Here is a 21,776-nt window from a genome sequence, read left to right as displayed (position 1 = left end):
TGTTGAGTCCAAAGCTCCAAAGAAAGGGCAGCAAAGTGCTGTATGTGAAGACACATAGACAGAGAGTGGCACTGTGTAGTGATACACACAAATTAGTCAGCATAGTTATCAGGGCCACTACTTACAGCCGCTTGCTTGTGGTTATCGTGCAAGCTCTACACAGCTTTATAGCTCTGCACTTGGTGCTACACTTATTTGTGGGATTTTGTCAGCTGAAGCACTTCTAGAAGAAAAGGATCGAGTCCAATAAGGAATGAAAAGGAGAAAATTCAAAGGTGTTTGTGAAGAGTTCATTTAAAGTTCTTTTACAGCACTTCTGTAGGTTTCTACGATAAACTGTAAGTGGCTTGTGCTGTTTACTGATGCAATACATGCTATCAGTTTCTACCCACTCAACATATTTGCACACTTTAATTTCATCTCTGTATTTCAGAGATGTCCTTTGCATCCCAATAAGTCAAATCCATAACTGAAGAATAAATAGGCCTTGCTGGACCATTTGTTTTGGTCTGCATAGCAATTACACGCTTCTTACTAAGCAACTGCTTATCTGCATGCTTGCTTTTAGGCCCTTGGGTGTGTTACTACTCCTGGTGACGTTCCAATCATTAGGGCAAGAGGAGTTCATCGATTTTGAACCAAGTAATTATGAGAACGGAGAAAGATTGGTGGCTATAAACAAGTGAAATTAGTAAAGAAGATGGGAATAATGAAAATGGGTGTGGGTGAGTAACAGTAATGAGGTCACCGAGTGTCCTTCCTGTATGTCTGCAGGCTCATGTCCAGTCAGATATCTTTTTTTCCATTCCCTAGAAATTACTTTGTACATTAAAACAATGAAGCATAACCTAAAAATCTGCTTAAGGACATATAATGAGCAGCTGCATCTGATAAACCTTGTGTGCATGCTTCATTTAGGTGGGCTAATTATTGACATTTGCTTCACAATACAATTGACTATTCAGTGCTCGCACACTGGCACACCTGTATCAGACAGAACTGTTATTTATCATAGCTGCAGCTGCGTTTATCCCACAGAGACACTTTCATGTAAAAGGTCTATCCAAGCAATTCTGTTCTCATACAGAAGGGTTTTGAATATGGCCCTTTGTCAAAGCAGTTAGCCACATAACATTTGGCATCAGTCATTTTATGCTGTATGAACCTATCATTGTTTTAGAAACTTAGTGTTATGAAATACGTTTAGGCAACGGTGGATAGCTGGGAGACACTTGACATTGTCAGAAGGTCTGTCTTGAGGCAGTTATTGAGATGCCCAAAATCCAGACTCGCCAAGCAACATATTTAGTTTGTAAAATGAAATATGACACAAAAAACTATATAAACTGACAAAAATTATCAATTCAAATCTTTTCTCAGAAGGTTTGCTTTTGATTTATAAAGTCTGATATTAAATGGCAAGCTGGACAGGATAGAAGAGGCTTCAATAATCAGTAAAGAAGCACTTGCTCATCTGATGATAAAGGGGAAGTTGATAAAGCATCTTGGATGAAAGGATCAGCTTCATTCTTTTCTTGTTATAGCGAAGGAGCTTAAAAAAAGCCAAGTACTTGGTAGAACGATAAAAGAAGATCATTATATCCTATTACAAACTTGAGTATTTGTAGAAACAAGAATAAAAGTGTACTGTATTTTAACAGTACACTGTTTTTTGTCCATTTGTGATTTTTTATCGTAGGAAACACTCAGGTGTTGTAAATATTACTGATGATTTTGTTGTTTTAAAATCCCTCATTACTAGTGCAGAACAAAGCAATGCTTTGTGTGCTCATGTCTCTTAGTTTATCTGTAGTGAGCTGTCTCCGCTTTTCTTCTTATTAAATTATTTTATTATTATTATTTTTTAAACTGCCTGTGGATAAAAAAGGCTGCTTGATGAACAGCTCTTAGGTTCTGATCATGGCAGAACAAAAACAGGCCCTCAGTACACGGAGACAGGAGTAGACAGGACATAAGTTCCAGGCTGTGTACTGGGACAGCAAACACTGACAGGTGTAACAAAGTAGCTGGGACAGTGAAAAGGAACATCTGCGGGTTGGAAGTCCCCAAATCCCAACGAAACACACCACCAAAAGTGGGTAAGAATAGCAGAGTTAAAGTCCTTTGGGACTTCAAGCTCCAGACAGACTAACCAGACAGTCTTGGTGGCTGACAAGATGCAGGGAAAGTACTTGTGGTAGATGTGACGATCTCAACTGACAGTGACTTTAGGAAGAAGGAGCGTGGATGGAGGTTAAAAAAAAAAAAAGAAAGTTGTGGTGCACATACTATATAAGCACAGATCTCTTCAAGGAAAGAGTCCCTAGCTCAATTGCTGGCTGCCCTGGACACTTGCTACATGGACAGTTCTGCTTTCTTCCATTCCTCTCTACAATCAACGGCCATTTCATTAGGTACAGCCTGCTAGTGCTGTGTTGGACCCTCATTTGCCCTTTAGAAAAGCCTTAATAATTTGAGACATAGATTCAACAAGCTGCTAGAAACATTTCTTGAACATTTCCATTTTGGTCCATATTGACACAATAGTGGGGACCTCCCAGTCCATTATTCATTCAGTGGTGGTAGTTTCAGTCATTGTGCAATGTACTGTTTATAAGGTTGGGGAAACCTGCAGTCAGCTGAGACTGAAGAAGTCACTTGTATGAGTGACGAAACATTTCTCCCACTGAAAAATGCTACATCCAGATGAACAGAATCAACCTTTTGGGAGAGCATCACACAGTTTCACACAGTTCCTACAGGCCTACTGGCTGTACATCCCAACAGTGATTGTGGACCCAAGGTATTGGAAGATGAGTACACTGTGATCAAAAAAGAATGGCTATGGTCTGCTACAATACTCAGGTCAGCCTGGATGCTTAAAGCTTTGTTGGTACTACCTGTACCCTTCCCCATGCTGATGCTTAGTTTGCATTCAGCAGATTGCCTTGACGATGTCTACATGCATTGAGCTGCTGCCATGTGACTGTTTAGATATTTGTGTAAAAAAGAAGTTGAACTTATATGCCTAATAATGTGGCTAGTGTATCTCTCTCCCCTTTCCACATTTCTGACAACTGCAACTTTCTATAGCAAATGTGGTTTCTGTTCAGATACAAGATACAAGCTTGAGGAGGAAGTATATGGCATAAAATGTAACCTTATCTCATTAAAACCACATGAAGCACTCATGAGAGACTATGAATGCAAATGAGGTAGCGGGTTACAAATTTGACGGAGGCAACTGAAATAAATACCAATGGGAGTGAAGAAAATAGTCAACTGACATATGGCAGTGTGGTTAATGCACTTTATATGGGGACAAGGAGCAGAAGGTCACAGAAAGCAATATATGGATGTACATACTGATGGTTTACTTGCCATTAAAATATGATATTAATACTCTTTTGTGTTTATTGACAATGAATTGAGTTAAATATTTCAGGTGTTACTGATGTACCATCTGCTGTATTTAGAAATCTAATAATAATGGTGTTTGATAAAGGAAAAAAGAAATACAGAGACAAGTCTATGATGAATTGTTACAATGGCAAATCATTTTTATTTATTTTATTTTTATTTATTTATTTTTATCATATTATGTGTTTGTTGACTATATATTGTCAAAGATACCATTGACCATTACCTTTCATTTAATACTAAAATGTAACGGTCAATTGTAGTTGTCTAGATTAAGTATAATAAAACAATATAAGACATATTAATGAAATTTGTTTTAGTATATGTTTTCCTACTGGAGACTATCACTAAGCATGGGGTACTACACACATTCATTTACATTAATTTACCCCAATAACTGTTTATTTTCTGTTTTTCCTCGTCTATGTATTTATCACTATATGGTGGCATTTCTCTTTTGTGTAAATCCTGACATTTGTTTTGTTTTTTTTTTTCAATTTAAAGAAACTGTACTAATGAAATTTTGAATATATCAATTTGTGATGCTAACATCTAATATGATTCGTGGACATGATTGCATCTGACATTTCACAGATACTTTGACTTTGCTGCAAAAATCAATTTCACCAAGCATACAGGTGCTGACAGTTCTTCTGAAGGTTTATTAAGGACTCCACAGCATCCTGTGACAGCCGGTATCAGAGTGACAACAGCGCTTTCATGGCAGTGGATGACAACATCTAAATTGTTGTTTTTTTCCCCCATGGATGTTTCGGTCCTCGAAGCCCAGTTGGCTTCCCTTCCTTTTTTTTGAGACAATTCAAAATAAATAAGAAACAACAATACCCCTGTGAAATTGTCAAGTCCCAGCAGTAACTAATTCATATAACATCCTTCAAATTGCTAAATGGAAGTATTTTCTACATTTTGCTTCCTTAATTCTCGGTAATGTTAATCTTACCTTATTAAACACTGTATAATAACAATGTTTATTCATGCTTGTCTATATTTATGTCACTGAATCCTTCTTGGCTGACTTGTCTAAATTTGTAACTTTTTGGATAGCATGTATAGTATCATGTATGTACTTTTAAAACACGTGCAGGATAAATTAGTGCAAAATCGTGCAATTCGTGAAAATATTTTTTTTAACATGCTTGCACATGTGTGACTGGTATGTGTCTGTATGTTTTTGTCCACCTTGTTCTTCTGTATACGTCTACCTCAGCATATCACTATGTGTTTGACCTGTGTGATAACAATATGCAGATGTGCACCGTAACCCTGCAAATGCCCTATCTGGTATCCTAATGGACTACTAATGGAACAAATCATCAATTTTGCTGCTGTAATAAATCATTATTGTGAGCATGATCATCTCTGGAAACATTATTTTCACTCAGTACCATTTCAAATTTTGCATTTTCCATCAAATATCCTGCCCAGTGTTGGCTTTTCTGTTTCCATTCATCTCTGCTGACTTCATATACATATGTTAATATTAATCATCAGAATTGTATCTTGAGATGCTTCATTCAACAACATCATCTTCAGTGTAATTCCTTATTTCAGACTAGTTCATGCTTGCCTCCTTTACTAGTGATACTACAACAATTTACTGCCTAACCCAGAACATCCCTGCATTTTGTTCTTTACTAGTTAATTATAGTTTAAGTTCAGTGTTTTGACTGTTGGAGTTAACTAGTAAGATTTTCAGTGTTACTAGTTACCGTAACCACAAGTGTGTCAAAAAGTTGTGCAGCTGAGATTTTTGGTGAGACCTGTTGTCACAAGTGAGGTCTCACTGCGTCTCACTGGATGTAGTGAAAACGCTACATCCAGATGCAGAGAATCAACTTTTTGGAGATTTATTTACCTGGATGATTGAGAATGCATCAAGAAGTGAGGCTTCTGTTGATACTGTTTGACATTTCACAAGCTGCCAAAAGAGAGACTACTTGTCATGATGTAGAGTTTACTGTTTAGATATGTCCTGCTTAGCTTCTTATTCATTGCATATTGCTGTCAGTTTTCCATCCTTGTGTTAGGATGCAGTCAAATAGTCAATTTCACTTAGTATCCGTGTGACAGACATTATAATTACTATGTAAATCCTCTAAATACTCAGATGGTTCAGTGCTTCTTTTATTGCTTCCTTAAGCAATGAACTTTCCATTATGAAAGGTGGTGGGCTAATTTTGTCTCACAGTTCATAGCAAAAGGAGCATTCATGAGTAAAATCCTTATAAATTCTCCTTCACGCCTTTCCGTGACCTCCTGACATTTTTCATTGAAGTCAAAGAAAAGTGATTGGTTAAAAGATCATTTTTTGGTCTACTTACTTTAGTTTTTACTGTGTTTGCTCAGTTTGTGTTAGTCACGTATTTTTTTCCTGAAATTTCTGTCTTATTCCTCAGTCTTTGTTCTGTTTCCCCCCACTTCTTTGCCACCTGTGTTCAACCAGTAATTAGTCATTATACCTGCAGTTGTTCTTTCGTTTGCAGGAACATTTTTGATTCCTTACTCAAGATTTCTAGTTATTATTTCTTCTAGTTTTCTAGAGTTCCTAGTTTTTCTTGTTTTCTTGTGTACGAACTTCTCAACTGTTTGTTAGACTTTTAACTGCTCCTCTTCTGGAGTAGTTGTCTTACTGACTGCTGCACGATGTATGACCGTTACCTGTTTTTGGATGAAAAATTTGGATTTCAGACTTGAATTTTTGTATGTTTTCTATGTTTGGGTCTTTCTCCTGCTGAATTGTTTCACTAATGAAGCTTACTATAAGTTCAGTAAGGAAAATCTACAGTCACTTGTCTGCCTGCTTGCTTGATTTTTTTTTTTTTTTTTTGCATCACATGAATGCGTGTGAAAGCTCCACTTGTTTCATGAACATAGGAAACTGTAGATGTCTGCATGTCATGGTCGTGTCTGCTCCCTTTAACAATAATTGAGCTGGGCAGGTGCAGAGGCCAGTAATCTTTTTTCTGGTGTTTTGCGCTTGCACATTGTGGATAAATATTGTGGGTAAATTGATGGGAGACGAAGGCAGACATGCAAGAAAAGCTGCCATTGTTCTAGTTTTCACTGCCCTGAGATCAGTTATGATCTGCTTATTGTAAACAAACACAGCTAGCAATGGCAAGTAAATGAGCTTCAGTTATTTATCTTTGTTGCAGATGAGTTTCCTCCTGCTAACTACCTTGGTAAACATGTGATATAATAAACTTTCTTTAAATCAAGACATAACCCTGTGTTTCTGAGATGTGCTTACCTTTCTGTAAAAGTCATATCGCTGGTTGACAGAATTCAACAAACAAATTTAAGTGCAACAAGCAAAATGTACTGAAAGTGACATTGTTTTTGCATTTTTTTACTCCATTTTTGAATTTAAATTGAATTAATACTCTCACTTTAAATGCGCTAACATGTGAAACCTGTTACTCTAACCACTAATCAAACTCCAGCACACACCCAGAGAACTGCCACTCACTAGATACGTTGTGCTTTTTCAGACCATTCTCTGTAAACCCAAGAGATAAGTGTACTGGAAAATCTCATTAGATCAGCATTTTCTGAAATCCTTGATCAGATTCACACAATGTAGCTGCGTGGCAGGCATTGGTAGGACCCAAATGCAGAACGCAAAACACAAAGGAGTGAACTAAACTGGGAACAAGAACTAGGAGCTGTGAGCCAAACAAGGACCACAGAGAAACACACACAGCAATGTGGGACAACATGCCACAGACAGAGGAAGACAGAGGACTAACGACTAATGACAGGATGGGAAACACAAGGGAAAACAGCTGCACCTAATCAGACACAATGAAACAGGGAGGAAGCAAAACTGAACACAGGACAAGGGACTATCAAAATAAAACAGGAAACACAAGAAACACACTGAGACACGGACTGAGTGAATAGAGGGAACAGAGGGCGGGAGAGACATGACTGGGAAACAGATGACTAAACATGGAGATAGGACTTAACATACATGACAGACATGACTGACTACGCAGGCAGGAACAAAATGGAATAACCTACATGAACAAGAAACTCAGAACTAGAAATACAAATGAATAAACTAAGAAGAACAAGGAACTAAACAATACCAAATAAGACCATAAGAAACATAGAAACACTGAGTCATAGACCCGGTACCATGACACAGATAGCCATAAAGGCTTCATGAGATTGAGTCAGAGACAATAAGCGTAACACTTGGTTTTAGGGATAAGGTAAAAAATTGGAGTGAGGCATTAAGTTGTGACGCTTAATGTTAGAGTAAAGGGCTTAGCATTGCATTATATCAAAATAGTAATCTAAATGTGTTTGCAGAATGCTTAGAGATTAACCTTTTGCGTGACTGATGCTTCCCCTTCTTTATAAACCTACTCTAGCAAATGAAAGTGCAGACAGATGGTCCTGATGCAATGATTCTTTTATCCTGGGGTATAAAGGAAGAGACAAAAGAGACTGAGAAGAAGAAAGGGACAGAAAATCTCAACAGGTTGCATTATACATTTGATAGTAAGACTTGCCTGATTATAATGGTATCCATTGAAGTTGTTCCACCAAAGTAAAAACAATTGTAAATAAGATGTGGCATATAAATGTTTTAAATTTGATTTTTGTTTTTAAATTTACATTTTATAAATTAGACTTTTGAGTCCTATCAGCTAATAATAATTTCTGGGGTTTTTTTTTGATCATGCAAGAATACCATCTTTTTGCTTTCACCTCTGTCCTCATTATCATATTTGGTGTAAATAAGTACCCTTTTAGCTCTGAGGGAAATCATTTAAAGCAGTAATTAAGTGCCTAATGGCTCAGTGAGGTCATTTAGAGATCTTTTCAGTTTCCCGATGCGTGAAAAGATGTCATAAACTTATAATGCACAGATGCAAAAACAGTATAGGTTGATTGGACAGATTAGACAGACCTCAGATTTCCACAGTGAGGATAATTATGCAGTTATAGTCGAGTGTAACACCAGCTTTTATATGCATGTAAGATGGTAAATCTCAATGGTGGGATTAGTGCACAACATTTTGCTCAAGCTGGGCGTCTGGGAGGTTAAAGGCTTCACAAGCACATTGTGGGACCTGATGGATGTCACACCGACACGGAGGATTTAGAGCAGGGCAGAGAGGAAGAAAGAGTGAAAATGTGTGTGACACAGACAGGGTCAGTCTTATAGTGTTATATTCATTTATCTCACTTTCTGTCTCCTGTCACCTTACACATATGAAAACACACAGAAACACATACAAGCTCCTCCGTGCCTTGTATGTCGGTTAAGAATTGGAAAAGCATGAATCAGAAATGCCTGACAGGTCTTGTTTTTAAATTCTATTTGCAGTTGGACATTTCACAGAGAATCATCTAATGCTGTCGACAGGCTTGAAAAACTGTGTCATAATGCAAGCATCACCTTGATGCAAGTGTCATCATTTTCTTTTTTTCATTACTCATATTTCATTATCAGTGTTTAAAGTGAATTTCTCGAACCACAAAGGAAAACAATGTGCTTTTAAAATGCAATCGTTTCCGACAGCAAACGTCGGTGGTTTGGCTGGGCCAAGAGGAATAAATGTTGTTGCTCTTTTTAAGATCACATTTTTGAGAGATGCATGTTACCTGTTTTTGTACTTTTGCTTGCTGGACTCTAAGTTAAAGATGGGTACCGGATGCCCCTATTAATTTTAAATGCTAAACTATTCAAAACTAAATGAAACATGCTATCAGTATCAACTGACAGCTTTTTCCCAGATTCAAAAAGACTTTGTTTTGTATAGAAGGCTGAATAGATTGCAATGAAGAACAGAGCTTTTGCACACACTTGACAGATGATTATAGCATTTCAAGGCTATGCACAGTAATTACTAGTTTCTCTATTTTAGAGAAAGGAAACCAGGCACCAGACAGTCTCTTATATAAGTAGTCATGTAAAAAAAAGCTATATTTTAATGAAGCTATAGGAACTTCCTGTTTAGCGTCCAAAGGCTAATTTTAATATACAGTCATCTGTGTGATGCTGATTATGCAGCTTGGCATCATGTACGTCCTGACGCTAGTTTTTCATGACAGCAATGCATACAGATGTTAATGCATGTGTAAGATACTGCTTTGTGAATCTTATTCAGTAGTCAAATGTTTTGCAATGAGCGTTAAAAATGTAGTCTTTGAGTTTTCCCTCATTGCCCCTACTCCTCCTGACAACTTGAATTGCTTGATATTTCCTGGTTTGAATGGGTGAATCCATGCATTGTGGTAATGTTTTTAAATGGGGCTTGGAAAGCCCCCAACAGATATTAGCATGGACCATGGAGTCATGATGAGAAGCTTTTTGGACAGTTTTTAGATCATCTCCTCCAAATCATTGCCTCTAGGAATAACTGAGGGCCAGCACAATGGCAAATTTTCACTGTGGTGTCATTTAAAGTCATGCAAAGTTTTGCAACGCTAGTTCATTAGAAAACACAGTACTTATAGTACTCATATCTTTTGAAAGGGCTGACCTCATGGGACTTTTGCTGCTGACTTTGAAAAGCAAGACTGATTTTAAATAGATTTTTGACGATTACAACTGAACTGTGTGCTGTTGTATGTACAGAGATTACAAACAAGCCATAAAGTGAATCATGATATTAATTTAAACAGCACCATATTATTTACATTTCTTGTTTGCTTGTGAGAAAAATTGACCACTGGAATTTAATTTTGAAAACCATATTCTTTTCTATTCTATTCTATTCTATTCTATTTGCTTTTTGGAGCAGACATAAATTCCATTGCATGGTTGGTCTTGTGTGAGTGAATGAGTGAGACTGTGTGTGTGTGTGTTTCTGTTTCTGTTTGTGTGTGACATGGTCTTGGTTTGAACTTTTTCGGCTGCACGCACACCCTGGCTCTGTGCTACGGGGAAATGTGGGCGTTGTGTCTGCTAGGCCTCTTACACTTGGCTTGTCTACATGCATTACTCACTCACTTCACACACGCATACACACACATGCACATCTGCAAACACACACACAGATGTGCACAGTCATACTTGCACATAGACACACACACACACAGTGAGAGAGCGTCCATTGAGGATTTCATCTTGCTAAATAGTTAATATTCAAATTGGCCAAGCCTGTCAGGCAGCCAGTGGCGGGATAGCATAGCTTGAGTAGTACACATCTCTATCTCGCTCTCTCTCAGTCACTGATTCACACACAAACATCACTTCAGAGGACATTACTTTGGCTTATATTTATTTCTTGAACTTAAAACTTAACCTAAATCTTTTCGGTTTAATGTTTTACTTCATGGGAACTTGCTTTTTGTCCCCAAATGGGGAGTGTGTTCACCACAACTGACAGTATAAACAGATTGTGTCCCCATAGTAAACACAAGTACACACACACACAGATCAACACTCTGTAGCTCTCTTAATTTATGGCTCTTCATGCTGCAGCACGGCTCCTGGGAACCTAATTTAATTCAAAGTTGGTCAGTCATGTTTACTGAGGTGACGTTAATGCAACGCTGCGGCTCAGTCTGTCGGCTCCCACTCTCACATTAGCCTCCTGTAGTCTTGTATCCTGTAGATGGCCTCATTGTGCCTCTGTGTGTCTGCTGGCTACAAGTTCATCCCAGGATATCGCAGTAGATTCGTTTATAGCTCATCTTGTCTTTTCGCGACTTTATAGTAGTGATGGCTTTTTATAGGTTTGTGTAGGTGAAGTGCAGGCGATAAAAAAAGACGAAGAAGAAGCTGAAAATGCCACAGTTAATGGTAGCCTAGTGTAAAATAGTAATGCAGGTACTTTAAAATACTGTAAGACAAGAGTCACAAAAATTCAAATGCGTAATTTCAAAGACAGAAATCCGCGTAATTTGGAGAGCAGAGAATACACGCACTCCTTCTCTCACTTTTTTCAGAATGAACCTTGCATGTGTCGGACACTTATAAATTCCCAATCATAAAGGTTGCCGTAAATTATTTGGTTAAACACTTTCCGAAGCAAACGGCGTGCAGTATAGGGTGAATTTGTGCAGCTTTACCCTTCTGATCCTGCTTGAATAGATGGAGCAGTTGTGGCAGGGACCGTGGTGCGCAGCAGCAGGCAGCAGCAGCAGCTGAGCGGAGAGAGAGGAGCGCGTAGGAACACGCTCTTGGAGAGACCAGAGTCATTCCTATCTCTATCCGCTTGCCAGTCACACCGAAGACACATCGCAGTGTATCTGAATGTTGCATCACAAAGGATGGCCCCCAAAAAGAAAAGCATAAAGACTGATTTAAACACCCAAGGAAACGCCGCAAAAAGGGAGAGCGTGACTTTCTTGGCACAGAGGAGAGCGCAGAGAGGGTGAGCTCCTTCTCCTTCACTACCAAGATACAAGTTGGATGTATACCGAAGAAATGTGGATTCGGAACGGAACTTTTTTTTTATTAGTTAAAAATTAACGGATGATTTGATTGGTTCGTTTTGGATTCAGTTGTTTTCAAAGCTAACCCAAGACGCTTAAAACTTGCCCGGAGCTATCCACATCCAAAGAGCGAAGCAAACGCTGTCTACAAAAATCGATAATAATAATAATAATTTTAATAAAATAAATAAATGAAGTGAGCCTTTATTTCAAATCCAGGGAGTTGGGCTGATGTCCGGATGAAAACTCTGCATTTTAAAGGATGAACGGCTTTTGGTAAATTGCCACAAAATTCAGCCAAAAGGAAACTAAACGCGTTTGAATTGAAGCATCGTGTCAGAATATAAAGCGCTGCAAGAGTGATTCGTTTTTTTTTCTTCTGGTTTTCTCGTTTAATCTGTATCTTTCTTCTTTCAAAACGCATCATTAAGACTTTTGAATGCATTTTTATTTTATTTATTTATTTATTATTTTTCCTCAACACTCAGGTGTTATGTTTAGCTGGGGACTGTGCCATTTACTAGAAGAGAGGAGAGTTTAAAGAGAAATTAAAAAGAATAACACAGAGGACATTACCTAGTAGTCGGTTGGATCAGCGTCGATACTGGGACAATCACAGGGACACGCCTCGCAGATCATTAAACAAATCAGATAAACGCGGTGCGAAAACCATCAATAGAAGTTATTGATGAGGTGGTATATAAGGCTAATGATTGGCTGAGCCTCTGTTTACTCAAAAGCTTAGCAACAGTATGTTGTGAAACTTTTCGCTGAGGGCTTGACAGCTGAGGCATACAATGCCAGGAGAAAAAGGACCAAGAACTTGTCTTTAAAACTCATTTTTATTGCTGCTTTACTCATTTTTTAGGACTCAATTTGCGATTGAAAAAAAGAAAACAATTGCAAATTGCTGGAATATTCTTCTTGCTCTGCAAACTAGAATGTCTGCCTTCTGTGCTGCTGCTGCAGGAATTTATGAACCAGAGATTTTTAAGGAAAACATTCCTGAGGAGAGAATTTTGAAATATTTATAGCATCCCTTGTGCAAGAATGGTGGTTGTGACAAGGAACCTATTGATGACCCAGTCAGTGAGAGAGCTGGTGCCAAGACAATTTACCTCTCCACCAGCTACGCTCTCCGTCTGAGAGTCGTCCTGGGAGGAGCACAGCTGCTGCAGGCTGGGGATGTGATGGGGTGACTGCTGACATCCCACTCACCCATCCCCTCTCTCTCTTTATTAAAACTGTAACATAAACAATGGATCAGAATTTCTCAACGGTTCGAGATGGAAAGCAGCTTACGCCAGAGAGAGACTCCTCGAAACGTGTTCTGACAGGATGCTTTCTCTCCCTGCTCATCTTCACCACGCTGCTAGGCAACACCCTGGTGTGCGCTGCCGTCACCAAGTTCCGACACCTGAGGTCGAAGGTCACCAATTTCTTTGTCATCTCGCTGGCCATCTCTGACCTCCTGGTAGCTATTTTGGTAATGCCATGGAAGGCAGCGACAGAGATTGTGGGGTTTTGGCCATTTGGTGCATTCTGCAACGTGTGGGTGGCATTTGACATAATGTGCTCCACTGCCTCCATCTTGAACTTGTGTGTGATTAGTGTCGATCGTTACTGGGCCATTTCAAGCCCATTCCGCTATGAACGCAAGATGACCCCTAAAGTAGCGTGTCTGATGATCAGTGTGGCATGGACCTTGTCTGTCCTCATCTCCTTCATTCCTGTTCAGCTTAACTGGCACAAAGCTCAGACCACCAGCTATGTCGAGCTAAATGGAACCTACCCTGATGATTTGCCCCCTGACAACTGTGACTTCAGTCTTAACAGGACCTACGCCATCTCCTCCTCCCTTATCAGCTTCTACATCCCCGTGGCAATTATGATCGTCACCTACACCCGGATCTACCGCATCGCCCAGACACAGATAAGGAGAATATCTGCTTTGGAGCGAGCAGCAGAGAGTGCCAAAAACCGACACAGCAGCATGGGAAACAGTTCAAACATGGACAGTGAGAGCTCGTTTAAAATGTCATTCAAAAGAGAAACCAAAGTCTTAAAGACGCTCTCTGTCATTATGGGTGTGTTTGTGTGCTGCTGGTTGCCCTTCTTCATCCTAAACTGCATGGTTCCATTCTGTGAAACAAACATGCCAGATGGATCCACAGAATTCCCCTGCATCAGCTCCACCACCTTTGATGTGTTTGTGTGGTTTGGCTGGGCAAACTCTTCGCTCAACCCAATCATCTATGCCTTCAATGCTGACTTCCGCAAGGCCTTCTCCATCCTCCTGGGTTGCCATCGGCTGTGCCCGGGGAGCAACGCCATTGAGATCGTCAGTATTAACAACAATATGGGTGCTCCTACCTCGAACCCCAACTGTCAGTATGAGCCCAAGAGCCACATCCCAAAGGAGGGAAACAGCTCAGCAAACTATGTGATTCCTCACAGCATCCTGTGTCAGGAGGAGGAATTACAGAAGAAAGACGGAAGTGGAGGGGAGGTCGAGGTGGGCGTGGCAAACAACACCCTTGAGAAACACTCACCGGCCATCTCTGGGAATTTAGACAGCGATGCTGAAGTCACCCTGGAAAAGATCAACCCCATAACACAGAACGGACAGCACAAAGCCGTGACATGTTGAGAAAAGGCAAAGGTGCATTGAAATTCAGTGAGGCATGCACGTATGCACAAAGCCAAGAAACGATTACACAGGAGGACAGCAAAAACAAACGGCAGAGACACATGTCTATAGGAACAAGAAACCAGTGAGTGTGTTATACAAGTCCTTAAGACTGTCAAAATAACCTACATGGAAAACCTACAGAATGTTTTAAAGTACAGGCACTTTATCCTGGATATAACTATCTGCAAAATATATTCAGCATTTATTGATGACATTGACACATTTGATGATAAATGTTGATAATGTGAATATTAACAGCAGAATACTACCTATGGGCACATGTATACATTTTTTTTAGTTTTTGCAAAAATGTATACATCTGCATCTGTATACTGTACAGTGATGACACTATTCTGGAGGGATTCAAACACAGTATATACAGTGGGAGAAAATATAGTATTAGTAAAATATCTTGTAGGTAGGTGCTTTGTATGTGTTTCATGAAAAAGCAAACAAAGTGGGTAAATTGGTTTTGCTACAGTATTGTTAGTCAGCTATTGCAGTTTTTCTTTTCTTTAGCACATTTCTAATGACAGCGAAAGCAAAATTGCTAAATTCCAGTGGCAGTTTATTTGAAGTAAGAACAAAAAAATACTGATACCAAAGTAACACTGTTCTGATTACAACTAAAACCAACAACAGAGTTTGATGCCGTAAGCCAAATTGTCAAAAATTTTATTCTTAACCCATCCTCCCACCTCCGCACCACCCACTGTTATCCAAATGAGGTGTACTTGAGAGAGAAAGAGATGAGGAAATGGAGAAAGTTCCTGCCTTTTCTTTTTTTTGTATGCTGATCTTTCTTCAGCCAGCTGGGACTGACCTGAAGTTTCTTCCATTTCTACTCCTTACTCCTGTTTTCATTGGCTTTGTCTTCCATCAGCCATTCTTCAGTGAAACCTCTTTGGAGTTTCCTCTCATCCCCTTCCCCCTTTCACGCTGCCCTTATTTCTTGAGTAATGCCAAGCGCCTCTCTCCTTCCTCCACTCTTCTCCCCGTTAGTTTAGTCCTTCACACCTGCACCATATCTTCTTTTTAATTTCATTTTGTCTGCACCATTGTCTTTGGCAGCCCTCCATTTGAACCCCCTCCCCCCGCCACCACCATCCATTTAAAGTGGTGCTTGTGATTCTATTTTTGGCAAATGCCGTCAGCCCATAATTAAAAAAAGATTGTAAATGTGTAAAACTAAAAACTGCACTTGGACAGAGAGGGTAGAGCAGCAGCCACTAAGTCGACTCAGCCGTAATGCAAGTGACCTTTACTGACCTTTTGTAAGCTTGCAGATATATGATTTTGTAAACTGCTCCTTCTGCAGCTTGACAGTATCTCTCTGTGCAGAGTCAAGTCTGAACGCAGCTAAATTTGAAAACGAAACATTAATTATAATTTATGTAGGACTGTGGAAGTAGGCCAAAATCTTATAAGACAGTTTTCATTAGTGAGTGCTTCTGATGTGCGGCCATCCATTTCCCGTTGTCATGTTTTTGAACAGCTCTGCTTTTTGCACCAGTTAGACTGACTCCATAAGGTCCAATTTAGCACTAAATCAGTCTGAACTTTGCTAATATCTTAGTTAGCCTTAGCTACATTAAAAGATAGTATTGATTATACCAGTGCATGCCAATGCCAATGATCACTTAAGAGTGTAGTAGCAAAACTAAGCAAACAGAAAGTAAGAAATTATGTATTTCAAGCATACAACTGAAACTATAGGGAAACTATAGGGAGAGAAGGATTAAAGCCTATTCATTGGCTTGATGCACCAGAACCAATCGACTAGTCTGCTACCTTAACCTAGGAGGCAACAGCTGATTTTTTTTAGTGGCCTTGCATTTGCCAATACAGTTTCATTTTAAGAAGCTAATATAAAACTCAATCATCAAAAGATGACAGCTCTTCATGTGGAGCGTCCACCTACATGCAACTGCAAGCTGTTCACATGTGTTTGGTCAACAGTGCTACAGAGCAGGATGACAAACAAGAAACCAGTAAGGTTCACGTAGCCTTTTCTGTATAGATATCTGTTAGGGTCTACCATAAATAGATATCTGTAGATTCATATCTTCCTGAGAACTGAAGGGAAAAAAACACCTTTTTCAGTCTAACTTTTTTTGAGATTTGTGTGTCCAAAACAGAGGGCATAAAGGAATAAGCTGAGTTTAGGAAGTTATGCAGATATCTATTTATAGGGATCACTGCCTATACACTAGAAACATATTTCAGTTTCATGTAGTATTTAAAATAAATCTAGTATTTAGGCAAACATGACTGTCAGAGCCAAATATAGATGTAGTCTTTTTCTGCTCTGTATTCCTTGGGAAATAGTGCTCAGCAGCACGCTTTCAGGCACTTTGCAGTTTGAGTGTCCATCGCATGCAGTTTGTGTCCATGAAGGCATGAAACTGTCGCACATCAGGGAAGGGGAGAACCGATCCAATAGAAAGCAGTAGGTCTTGAACGAAGCATTTGATTTTCCTGCTCTGGAAAATCCAATAGTATCTAGATGGCAACAAAGGGGGAAAGCTTTTAGTTCAATATGTGGCTTGGCTTGTGACACAAAAGCAACACATTGTCCTCTCTGCTTCCCTGTCACCTCCCACGTGTTGCTCCATCTATTTAAAAAAATGAGATTTTTCTTTTCATTAAGTGCACTTTAGTTTAGGTATCTTTCGGAATGAATTAACTCAATTTTACAAGTGCTCAAGCTATTTCAAGTGCCACAATGTGCTGTCTCTCGCCCCAATTATACTCGGCCCTTGCCTTTTGTAGATTATTAGCCATATCAGCTTAGCACTTTGCAGCAGCTCCTCTAACTTCACTCCCTTAGTCAAACAGAAGCCAACTCAAACATGCAATAAAACATGAAGTGCATATAATCTGTCAGGATTGGACATGGAAGGAAACTGCCTTGGGGTAGATTGCCCCTCCCACCCCTTCCCCTTTACACACTCACCTCTTTTTTCTCCATCTCTTTCTCTTTTCTCTCAGCTGGCTCTGTCAACTTCGTGAGTCCCCCCCTCATGTTAACACTGATTGAATTTATTATTAAATAGAGTGCGCATACTGTTTCCTGCCTCTAATCTAAGTCAAAACGCTGAATTAAACTCCCACCTGCTGACTTTATTATTATTATTATTAATAATATTTTATTTTTTTGCCAAAATTCTTATTTCTGGCTGAATGTGGTTGTACTGTAACGTAAGCTGTGATCTAAACAGTGTTTTAAAAGCTGAATTTCAGGGTGGGTACGGGTACTCTTGAATGGGACTGGGATTAATCTGCCATTTCATGCCACATGATTGGATTCGCACATTTTACCAGATGTTTTTGTATATGCTGTATGTAGACATTTATAGAAAACATACCTCCAGCTGAGAGTTCAGATGATGGCTCCATGTAAACCGCCCCCTGAGCCTTCACCTTGTAAACTCAGTGACTCATCTTTTCAGCTGCCACTGCTTTGATTTTGGAGAAGGGCGATGTCAGGCAAGAGTCCCACAAGCAAAATGTTTTGTTTGATCTGGAGCATTTCCTCTAGGCTGCCTTACAAGTTGCTTTGGGGAGCTTTAGTGACAGTACACGGTCTCTCAATCAGTGTAGTTACATGATGTATGACAACTTAAGCAAATCTGACAGTACACAATCCCTCATCCTCCTCCATCTCCTCCAATGACTGGCCAAGCGATGCAACAGACGCAGGGCTGAACAACACTCCCCAGCCCTGGGAATGTGGAGCCATTTCAACAATGATGTTTTAGCTTATTTAACTGTCTAGAGTAATGATGGAGTCCCTACCTCAGCCTTGATTCAGTGACAGAGCTTCATGTAAAAAAAAATAATTCAGTGGCAGTATTTTGGATAGGGGCTTGCAGGGATTGAGTATTGTACAATGATGTTCAAAATGTAGTCGTGATGAACACAAGTGCTTTTTATCTTGAAAAAAAAAATCCTTAATGTGTGTAGCAAGCTTACATGCTGTACGTTTTTTCCAGTGTGGGAATATAATTTACAGTAGGATGCAACAGTCACTGGCTATTTATATATTTATTTATTTACATGGTTCTGGTGTTCATTCATGAAAGTGATGTCAAAGATTATAACCCTCTGAATAATTACAGTATTTAGTTTACAGTTTGTACAGAAAACGTGCCCTTCTTGTAAAATAAACATGTTTTTTTTCATAGGTGTTCAGTGACTTCTCTCTCCTTTTTTTTCTAATTTTTTGACTTTGAAGAGATGCGCGGGTGTGAGTGGTCATGTACCTCTGACACTCGGTGGATATTGGAAGATCATGCCACTGCAGAGGATCAATGCAGATTGATTGTGACGCATATTTTTTTCCAGCTCCCTGAGCGTGGTGTCCTCGCTGCTCCTGCCTTCGCCCTGCCTTTACATAACCTGACAGCCACTTGACAGTTGACATGTCCTCTTCCTCCACTCTCACCCCTGCCTCATTTGTTAACTTCAATGTGGGTGGAAACCCTTGAAGGCGCAGATATATGGTAACATACTGCTGAGCCGACTACAATGAGATGAAAAATACACATTTTTTTTATTGCATCTTCACTGATAGTTAAAATACACTTGTAACAGAGTGCACTCAAATAGACTGCACCTTCAAAAATAAAATGCTTTAATGATTTTGTTTAGTTTTTAAAACTAATCAAAGTGTGGCCTCCTGTGAGGGCCTACCCTGTTTATCTTTGTGCCTGTGGAGAATAGGTTTGATAATCAATAGTTTAATTTCAGCTTGCTTGGCTATAACTTGGTTTGTCAGCTTTTAGCCTTAGGAGCAAATATAAAGCAAACGATTATACATTTGCAATTAACAGTTGTTATCATTCCTTCTTAAGGAGAAGAAGAAGTCTAAACTGCTGGGGACTTCAGTAACATGTGGAAAACTAAACCACAACATATTATTCCTTACTTATAGATAATGGATGGATTGATTTATAGTTAGGCACTTATCTCTGTGTTCAGTTAACAACTTAAGTGAGACGTATGCAAGATTTCTTAAAAAAAACTTACTATAGTTACTGCATAATGTGTTACTAGAAACCTGTAAGCCCAACCGAGGATGATGCAGCACCTAGATCCAGGTGAGTAGAGTTAGGTAGCATGCTGGGCGACCTCACTCTAACGTAATCCCGATGTAGATTCAGCTCAGATGGCTGCAACGATGAACCGAATCAGTCATTTAACGGTTCCCTTAACAGTTAGGAAAAGGGAAACTAAATCAGTAGGAAGGGAAAAAAAACTCAGTTTAATTTTGCCCACATGTGATGTCACTTAGAGTTAAAATTGATAGCTTCAAAATTTCTTTTCCAATTTATTACTTCTGATTTTCTGATTCATATTTTTTGGAGAATTGATCATGACATTAGGAGCCTATCATAGTCCTGCACATTCTGTTCAGGTTGTTAATTGATTAGATATCCTGGAGCTTTTTTTTTGACCAATAACAGAGTAGCATGGAAAAACTAAATTGCTTTCCATTAATACGAGAGATCCCACACTAAAAATAAACTCCTGAACAGAATCAGGTTAGTAAATAAATCAGAGCTATTGTGGGAGTGGATGCAGCAAGAGGCAATCAGGAAGAAACAGCTATTGAAGATAAGACACTGCTGTGAGAGAGCGAGTTGGGATGGAAAACACAGGTGAGATTAAAAGGAACTGCCCCAAACCCTCCTGTCAGTTATCATCACAACAGAAAATGATCATTATTTTGTATTTTTTTTATGAGGGTTTTGCTTCTCCTGGTGTTATGGAGACATGCTCAGTGAGGAATGGCTTTTGTCTGGGCAATGAAAGCAGCCTCCAGGATGGCTTAGTCAGTTCTGTCCATACTACCAACAAACTGTGGATCTCATTCATTTTCTTTTTTGTTGCCTTTCTGACTGAGGACCCGATTACTCTTAGTCTGGGTAGACAGATCTAAACAGACAGTTGGTGGTTGAGACCTTTTGCCATTTGAGATTAATAGATGCTACCATGCTCTGCTGATGATGACTTGTTTTGAAACTCTTTCTAAAGTTCTTTCTAAATCAGTTTTTATGGCTTGTTTTACCTTTTTTTAATTCAGCATTTCTCACACCTTCTGATGTTAAAGAAATTTGTAATCACTTTATAAAACATTTCCTACTTTTGCTTTGTCATAGTAAGTTTTTGTGTGTAGATTTAAAAAAGAAATTTGGTTTATTTGCAGAAAATGTGAAAACCTTTGAAGATATAAAATATAAGTGCATAGATAAATGGTTTAACGTCTAATCACCAAGCTAAATCTCCTTCTGAAAAGAAGAAGCACCAAATATTCTTTAAATGTGGTTGTAATGCATTGTTTAAGTGCCTTGCCTTTGCACAACCTCAGGCGGAGATAAAGATAAAGAGATACAAATTTGTTAGAAAACTGAAATGCAAAACAAGCTTTGTACTCGCTTGATTTGATAGAACATATAGAGATATGCTTTATTATACTTGAAAAGAAGATTTAACATAGCATTTGAAGGCTTAACCATTTTCCTTCTGAAGTGTGCCCAGTGAGAGGCTGCAGCAGAGTGGTACATTTCTGAGAGCTAAACCCATCAGTTTATGCTGTATTGCACACAGAAATGACTGGATATAACACATTTGTAAGATATTTTAAAAAGGAAGAGAGAGAATATAAAAAGGTGAACCTTAGCTTTAAATTTCACCACTTCTGACACATTGGCAACTCCCATATCAGCCTTTGTATTGATATTTAACCTATTCTGAGAAGGAGTGAGGGGCACGGTGGGGTCACAGTGGAAATACAGTTAAGGTCAATGATGGACTGCAGGCAGCAAAATGCAATGAGCGGGTGCATGCATGCACAATGCTACAGAATGGTTATGTAACTGCAGCAATGCTCATTCAGGTTCACAACTTAAAAGAAGGAGCATTTCCATCCAGATTTGCTGGTAAATTTGGTAGAGGTTAAACAAATGGCTGAAAGGTCTAAAATCATCAATCTGTCATATTGGATGTTATGTTATTTCCATTAAAGATGTATCAAAATGTCAAAATTTAAATATTTAACATGCCTTCACGAGTGAATTACCCTGTTCCCTGCTTCAAATGATTACTTCTGAGTTTCAATTTGCAAAATGAATCACCTCGCATTAATAGTGAAATCATTTTATTTGCAAAAGTAACCCCTTTTGTCAAGGGAGGGCACCCACAGGATTAGAAACATGCTAGACATAGGCATTCAATTTGC

General features: G+C 39.0%; 1 protein-coding gene across 1 annotated transcript; it reads left to right on the top strand.

Moving 5' to 3' along the window:
- The first annotated feature begins 12,169 nt into the window (after nucleotides 1-12,169).
- drd1b (dopamine receptor D1b) lies at nucleotides 12,170-18,681 on the top strand. Its single transcript, XM_006784950.2, has one exon. It carries the CDS (start codon nucleotides 13,100-13,102, stop codon nucleotides 14,489-14,491), a length of 1,392 nt encoding a protein of 463 aa, XP_006785013.1. The 5' UTR covers nucleotides 12,170-13,099; the 3' UTR covers nucleotides 14,492-18,681.
- The last annotated feature ends 3,095 nt before the right edge of the window (nucleotides 18,682-21,776 follow it).

The sequence above is a fragment of the Neolamprologus brichardi genome, chromosome 10, assembly GCF_056152115.1.
Source record: "Neolamprologus brichardi isolate AB-2024 chromosome 10, ASM5615211v1, whole genome shotgun sequence".
In the NCBI taxonomy this organism is placed as follows: domain Eukaryota; kingdom Metazoa; phylum Chordata; class Actinopteri; order Cichliformes; family Cichlidae; genus Neolamprologus; species Neolamprologus brichardi.
Note: the sequence above shows the minus strand (reverse complement) of the source record. Positions and strands in the feature narration are given on the sequence as shown.

Bases quoted from the DNA above. Each gene is read 5' to 3' on its own strand.
- drd1b (XM_006784950.2), top strand. From the start codon at position 13,100: ATGGATCAGAATTTCTCAACGGTTCGAGATGGAAAGCAGCTTACGCCA.